The following is a 7,909-nucleotide window of genomic DNA, read 5'->3' on the forward strand; positions in this document are numbered from 1 at the left end:
TTTTTTTTTCTTTTTCATCATCATCAATATTATCATCTTTTTTTTTTCTTCATATTTTATCTTTTTTCCTTATTTTATCTTCTCAAATTTCTTCTTGTTTTACTCTTTTAACAAGAATAAAAACAAAAAAATCAAACAAAAAAAAGAAGAAACACATAATGGTACAAAATTACTTGAAAAATGATGAACTTACATTTATTCAACTAAAAGAAAGAAATAAATAAAAAAAAAGAAGAAAAAAATGCAGCATTAGAGGAAATACTTTTCTGTATTTGTAGCAAATTTGGATGTAACACAAAAATATTTAGATGCATTCTTTAAGAAGTTTTGGTGTATGTGTATTCAAAACTCTTTTTCTCCCTCCTCCTCATCTTATGCTGCTTCTTCTTCTTCATCTTCTTACTTCATAATTCTTCTTGGGAGGAAAAAATCAAACAAAGAAAAAAAATAATGTTACAAAATTAATAGAAAGAGAAGGAAGAAAAAATGCAACAACAAAATAGTAATAAAAAAACGACGATAAAGATGAAACACACGAAGAAAAAAGAGGAGAAACGCAACGAAAAAAAGAAAAAGAGAAACACAAAGTGCACTGTAAAGATCGTTGAGTAGCGCACATGTTAATACATTTGTATAGGTGAATGTCCTTTTTATTAGATTTAGCTCAACTTATATAATTTATAAATTAAAATAAAATGACTTATACGTATAGTATTTCTCTTTTTAAAATTTTATAAAGGCTATTTTATATTTTATTTTAGACACCGATTTGTCCAATTTATATACAGGAATACTTAATAATTACGCGAGTGAGTTAACATTTTAGAATATTCAATTTCAAAGATTAATTTAAATAATTACTCAAACAAAAAGTATTCTATGATTTTATATTTAAAATGCATCAAAATTCAGCCCGTATATATGTATATTCATTTTTTCATTCATTATACCTGGCTTTTTGGCCAACAAATTCTCATAGTTGCAATTGCAAGAACAAGATCTCTCTATTCCACTATTCCTTGATACACTTATATTCATACCAGTCAGCCAGGCAGCCATAGAAGCTTCTAGGGAGAAGAGAGAGGAAGATATGGGTTGCAGGAACAGGGCGGAGTCGTTCGAAGAGGATCATAGCGGAGCATCGTCACTGAGCGAGGCGTTACTGTTAACGACGATGTGCATCATAGGCCTCCCCGTCGATGTCCACGTTAAGGATGGCTCCGTCTATTCTGGAATCTTCCACACTGCCTCTGTCGATTCCGATTACGGTTACATGCCTCTTCTTCAAGAAAACTTCTAATTTTTTTTTCTTATTATTATTATTGGTTCATTGCTGGAAAATCGTTTGTTGCATTGATTTCATCGTAATGTGAATTTTGATATTACAGATGTTCAATGCTTTGAGTAATTGACGTTACTCTGCTTGAACTATCTCTTCTAGTTTTTGTTTAGTTTGGTTTGGTTTCACTTTCTTTAGTTTTTCAGTAATAGTAAACTTAATAGTGAAACATGAACTGTTTTGATCCTAAGAGAGTCTATAGTGTTAAGTTTCATTCGATTTGTGAGGGTTTCCTGTTAGCTAATGAATGAAATAGGAGAAATTAAACTGGTGATTCAATTGTTAAAATCCTAATAGGAGTATATGTTTTAGACTTTTAGGTCTGGATCTAGGGTGGTTACTTAATGGACTTGTTTCTGTCATGATTTCATCAAACTTTTTTTGTTAATGTAGAAAAGCATAGTCTTAGTTTTGATCTTGTTTTCTATGTATTTATCTATAAAAATGGATGTTAGGAAAAGCTAGACCTGAGTTATCAGCATTCTTTAATTGTTTAGTTTTGGGATAAAACTCCCATTATTTGGTTTCGTTTGTCATCGTTCTCTTGCTTTTTGTGACGTTCAGGTATCGTTTTGAAGAAGGCAAGGATGACCAAGAAGGGAAAGGGAAAGACCAATGTGGGAAAGGAGGATTTGGTAGATACACTGGTAGTTCTATCTTGTGATTTAGTGCAAGTTGTTGCTAAGGTAAGACACTTGTTTATGCAATGTGAATGCATGGCCTTACAATATCTCAGTTAGGAAATAACTACATGTTTAATATTAATACACGTGTGGCTTTGTATGCAGGAAGTAATGCTTCCTACCAAGAGTTTTGGAGGAAATATAACTAGTGATGATGGCGAAACAGTTATGCACGATATTTGTTCTCGTGAGAGTCCAACATGTGAGGTAGAGAATCATATGAAGTCTTTGACGGATGTAAAGCATGTTAATCAATCAAGGTACTATAAATGGATGGAAAGATGTGTGTTAACAAGAATGCTCAAGTTATGAACAGAATAATTAGCCGTTTCTTCTTTAAACACTTACGATCTTCGATTTTTGGTTTTTTCCTTTTGAATGAAAGAAAAGAAAACCTCTTTAGGGAGTGTTTGGAGGAAATGGGAATGAAAGATTTATCTTTTTTCTTTGTTGAAACAAAAAAATTAGTAGCATCATTGTGATTCACTGGGTAGCATTTGATAACTTGCTGTTTAACGAATTTTGGTCGTACCATTAATGTTCAATATATCTCTATAGGATTTTCCTTGTTACATCGGATGCTGCTGATTGGGCCATTACTGAATGTAGTAGGGCATGGTTTTTCCTTATGAATAATAGGATAGTAGGATACTAGCAGTGGTGTGGTTGTGGTTTCAAATTTTCACTCACTAAGTGAGATAATATTCTCTTGGTCATTCATTTATTCTTATGTTGAAGTTCAGGCCTAGTTATGAATATTTCATATACTTGCTTTGAGTTTTTTTGGTTAGATAAAGGAGGTTTAATTGATAATTTGATTTGATGTATTTTCTATGTATTTCACTATAGGCATGTCTAAGGGATTATCGAGCTCCCTGGAGATCTATTAATTACTTTTTGACTTTGGAGATTGAAATATTAATTGAATCCTCCACAATTTTATGTATTTTGGTTAGACAAAAGAGGTTTACTGACATTTTCCCCCCTTATGTGAAAATAGGACTCCAGTCCAAAATGAGAATGGATTTACCCATTGTCTTCCACCTTCAACTGCTGCCATTGATTTTGAAAGAAATAAGTTGCCTGTTAATCAGATGAGAACTTCCACAGAAGTTGATTGCGGGAAAACTGATAAAACAAATATTGGAGAGGTAATGTATGCATGAACTTGTGCATGATTATGCATTACTGCATGCTAGCGAAATTACTAGGCCATGTTAACTTGCATCATTGGCTTTGATTTCCTAATTTTCAAAACAGTTGCGTCAAAAATTGAGATATCTTTCTTTGGCTCCTTCATGTTTGAGTTGATACCAACTATTTTTGTTAAAAGATTTTCTATTTTAGACTGAACTGACTCAAAATAAGTGTAATCAATCACTTTCTGAAATCATTTGCCATTTTCTATTGTTTAAGCATATTTATATTATAACAGAATGGTGGTGCATATTCTAGAATGTGCCTAACTGTTAGAATTGTTTGTAGAACATATAATTCCTTACACTTAGGTTAAATTATTTTGTTGATGCAGATTGAAGCATATTCTGGTTCCTCAATCAACTGTAGGTATGACATTCATTTATTTTGATTCTTATGCTTGTTGGTAGAGTTCAAAAAGCCATGATAATGTGATAATTTTGTAAATTGAACCTTGGGTTACATTTTCCTATTATTTCAATGGTAAGAAACATATTCGTAAAGCATTGGTAGGAAACTTGTATTTTCTTACTCAATGAACTACAAATTATATTATTTACATATACATTATATAACTCAAATATGAATGTTTAGTGTGACAAATACTATATCCTTTGTATTTAATTTAATTTTTTGCTTAACACATTGTATGTATATCTCGGGTAGTTTAGACACATTCTTTAGGGTACATATATGTCATTGACATGTATTTTCAGTAAACTGCTAAAGACATACTTGAAAACAGTTTATTGTAGAAGCTGTCAAGTCCTGATTGAAGTATCACAATTTGTTGATTTTACTCCCTCTTCCTAACAATCCAAAAAACCCAAGTTGTAATAGACTTCTGTCATTTTGCTAATATACTTTGGTGGATTTGTGTCACATAAGACATGATATTATGTTACCTACTACCATGCTACCAATTCATGGCATGATTGGAATTTTTGAATAATCATAGTATGAGAATCATTGTATTATTTCATCAACCAGTTCCTCCTGACTGTTTCTATTGACAGACAGGCTGGAGATGACAATTCAAAAAGGAATGCTGGTGACTTCAGAGAGAAGCCTGAGTTTGTTAAAGGAAAACTTGTATGTCGAATTCTTGGGTTGGGCAAAGTTACTAATTCCAAACAGGATTCTGTACATTTTGTTCTTTTATATTATTATTTCTAATACTGTGGCTTTCTGTAGGATGAGAAGAATCAAGTCATCAAATCAACTCATGAAAGTAAGTATATGGTTTCTCTGATCTTATCTGCATGTAAAATTATCAGTATTAGTTATCACTGTTTACAGGAATAGCACAAGTTGTAATTGATAGTGGATATTGTAAACTATCTGGAATATTAAAAATTTTTATACACATAAACCACTTTTCCCCCTCTGCTAATCCCTATTGCAAAGTTTTGTTAAATGGTAGTATATATGATTTTGTTAAGTGACAATATATATAATTTTTCAAAATTTTAATGTGACCTCTCTTATTTTCTTTTGGGTTATCCACCACTTATTGCTCTCCAACCTAATTTGCGGCGTTGCCTTGTATTACTTGAATTTCTTCTTTCTAACACCAACACAATGATGATGCTTCTGTAGCTCTCTTCTTTTCATATTTAATTTGTTGGAACTTCCATTACAGCTAATACTCATCTTGCCCAAGTAGAAGCTGTTGAGAATAGAAGCTATATGGCATCAAATGCTTCTGATAATGGGTTTTATAGAACTAACGGTAATGCATCTGTTAAAGCTGATGATCGGTGTAGTGAAAGGTCTACTATAACAAATTCTGCTCCTATGAGTTCTGCCCAAGGCATAGATCTCATTTTAGAGTCACACAATATGCCAGAAAAATCTGTTGAGATATCTGCTCCAAAGGGTACAGATTCTACCAGAAATACTAAGGTAAATAAATCAATTTGACTTCTACCAACTGCTGTTGGCTAAATGCTGCTTATAAAAAAAAGATATGTTGGCTGAGGATTTCTTTATGAAAAATAAAATAGAAGAATTCATGTTTCACATTGGATGCATTTTATTAATTTTCGTTGAGATCATTTTGTAAACTTCTTTCTCAAGGATTATTTGTCAGGTTCTCAATTGAATCATCTGCCAAATATTCTTTTATTTTAATTGTGCTCAAATATTTTAATTAGTTAACACAAATCTATCATCCATCTCTTTAAGATCTTTAAAATATTTGGTTCATAGTCTTTTGTTCGGTTTAACAAGAGAATAAGTAGATTGTGATAATGAGTTCCCCCTTCCCCCCACCCCACCCAAAAAAAAGTAACTAATTGGTGTTAACATGATGCTTTTCCCCATGTGACCTTCTTCTAGGAATTTAAGCTCAACCCAGCGGCCAAAATTTTCTCTCCATCTTTTGTAAATCCTATTTCAACAACTGCGTCCATGCCTATTTCTGCAAACATGGTTTATGTACCAAATAGTTCTCCCGTGGTACATGCTGCTGCTGTTCAACCTGAAACCGGTCTCAGTACTTTTGCTTCACTGCCTTCCATGCCTGTTAAGGTTGCACAGTATAGTAACTTGACAGTAGGAAATGGTGGAAGTGGTTCTCAATTTTCACCTCCTGTAAGTATGAGTAAATATTTTGAAAATTTTTCTCTTATTTGCATGAATGCTTGTACTGTGTTGTGTTTGATAATTGATAGAAAATCTCATGACTGTGGTTACTGTCACAAACCATATATTGCTTAGTACTCATTGTAGTTATTTTGTGCATTCCTTTTGGCAACACCAAAATAGATTGTTGGACAACTTGCTCATAACAGAGCACAACCTCTACGCTATGGTGCACATTACCCTCCCGTTTTGTCTGAACATGCTTATTTGCAACCCAGCTCCCCTGCTGTAAGTATGAAAAGATCTCATGTACCATCTAAATTGGTTTTTTTTTTTTTTTCACTTTTGTTTTTGGTAACTTCTCATAATTGGTTGAGATAATCCATTTTACATGCTAAGGAATCTGCCACCAACAGAACATTGTCTTCTGTTTCTGAGTGCAGGTTATGGTTGGACGTTCCGGGCAGTTAGTCTATGTTCATTCAGTTTCCCATGTATGATAGCCTGCCTATAATCCTTTAAAGCTAATTATTTTCTTCAATTCACCTTTAAATATAATTTGTAAGAAACTAATTCCACAGAATTTTTACTTCTTTTAGAAAAGTAATTCCCACTGATAAGAATGCTTCTGTTCTTATACCATAATTCCTATATCTATAAGGAATGACGGGATGTGACTTGTGTGGAAATGGATGGATATATCTAGCTTTTAGTTAATTCAATCAATAATCAACAGACAATTGCTCCACTTTGCTATATCTTCTTTTTTTATTAATCTTATATAGTTAGTAAAATTGAATTCAAATACTATGTTCCCCCGTCTGCAAATGTTTACTGTTATGCTGTGATATTTTACCATTACATTTCTAACGTAGTATTTTCTCTGTTTCAAGGATTTGGTTCATGGTGGAACAGCTATCTCCTCAATTTCAGCTCGTCCTATGTTGAATCATGTACAATATCCGAAGCAGCAAGGTAAAAGGATGATGGTTTCATTCATAAAAAAAGAACAGAGATTTATCACCCATACCCAAAATATACAAAATTAGAGAGAGGTTTATATTATCCGAAAAAGCACACTGATGCGATAGGGACAGTTCTGGGCGATTAAAAAGTCCTCAGTCCTTCCAACAGCCAAGCCCAATTCTTGCTTGAAATTGGAACATATTCTCCCCTTTACATCATCTACCCATCTTGGCCACATTGTTTTTATTCCAGTGTTATCCCATCTTAATGAAGTTCTTTCTATTATCAGAATTTTTTTTTTGAAAAAAAGTGTTTCTTGCATCTCAATTCTCACTGTGCACCTTTTTTGTTTAACATAGCATTGATACAGAACTGGTTCATCAAAACTTCTTGTATAACAAAAATGCTATGTTCTCCCCAAAATCAACCACCATGTATTTGTGTATAAGTACATACATGTAGTTGTGTATAAGTACATATGTTTAATTCATTTTCAATGTGTGTTTTATATTTCAACATATATTTATTCTAATGATCGATTTTGGTGGCTGATTTTAGTTTACACCTAACATATCTGTATGAATATATCTTTAAGCTATGATGAAACTGTAATTCAGACTTCATTTCATTTGTGCTGATGGTTCAATTTTCCAATATCAGGAGCCTCAGTTGGTCAGCCAATACCAATTTGTGTACCCCCGCCCATCCTAACGAATGCACCGCAACCCTTTGCCCTTCAAAGCCACATTCCGCTTCTGCAACCTGGGTTTCCTGTAACTCGACCTGTTTCAGTACCCGGGCCAAATGGTTACTATGGAGCTAAATTTTCATGAGAGCATGCTCTTTCATCCAGGTTTATCTACTCGTGAGCATGTCAATTTCTGAGTTGAATCTAATTCTCAATTTTTTTATTGATAGAAATTACAAAGTTTTGTCTCTTCTCTCAGTATGAGAACTGTACAGTTGCTTTGTTATCAAAGCATTTTATCTTTTTAAGGGGGATATTAATATACAATACTTGTGGGTGAAGTTCAATTAAAGTATTATTGGACTTGAGGAAAATTTTTCGGGGTTTATATGGTATGTTGGATAACTGAATGCGTTCTAATTAGTGTACAATAATATCACTAATTTTTTA

At 32.9% G+C, this 7,909-nt stretch overlaps 1 protein-coding gene across 2 annotated transcripts; it reads left to right on the plus strand.

Moving 5' to 3' along the window:
* The first annotated feature begins 809 nt into the window (after positions 1-809).
* LOC112789873 (uncharacterized) lies at positions 810-7,909 on the plus strand. Of its 2 annotated transcripts, XM_025831980.3 has the most exons (13): positions 810-1,268; positions 1,904-2,025; positions 2,128-2,282; positions 3,023-3,173; positions 3,554-3,588; positions 4,236-4,311; positions 4,414-4,450; positions 4,862-5,124; positions 5,560-5,814; positions 5,989-6,093; positions 6,249-6,299; positions 6,699-6,780; positions 7,432-7,909. In XM_025831980.3, exons 1-13 carry the CDS (start codon positions 1,091-1,093, stop codon positions 7,602-7,604), a joined length of 1,683 nt encoding a protein of 560 aa, XP_025687765.1. In that variant the 5' UTR covers positions 810-1,090; the 3' UTR covers positions 7,605-7,909. The 2 variants fall into 2 exon arrangements, with proteins under 2 accessions (XP_025687765.1, XP_025687773.1); XM_025831988.3 differs by lacking the exon at positions 6,249-6,299.

Source organism: Arachis hypogaea, chromosome 1 (genome assembly GCF_003086295.3).
Source record: "Arachis hypogaea cultivar Tifrunner chromosome 1, arahy.Tifrunner.gnm2.J5K5, whole genome shotgun sequence".
NCBI lineage: Eukaryota > Viridiplantae > Streptophyta > Magnoliopsida > Fabales > Fabaceae > Arachis > Arachis hypogaea.

What these genes read in the sequence shown, in the direction of transcription:
- LOC112789873 (XM_025831980.3), top strand. Translation starts at nt 1,091, where the DNA reads ATGGGTTGCAGGAACAGGGCGGAGTCGTTCGAAGAGGATCATAGCGGA. An exon ending in CTCTGTCGATTCCGATTACG is followed by an intron (nt 1,269 to 1,903) that starts GTTACATGCCTC and finishes TGTGACGTTCAG; the next exon opens with GTATCGTTTTGAAGAAGGCA. An exon ending in GTTCTCAATTTTCACCTCCT is followed by an intron (nt 5,815 to 5,988) that starts GTAAGTATGAGT and finishes ACACCAAAATAG; the next exon opens with ATTGTTGGACAACTTGCTCA.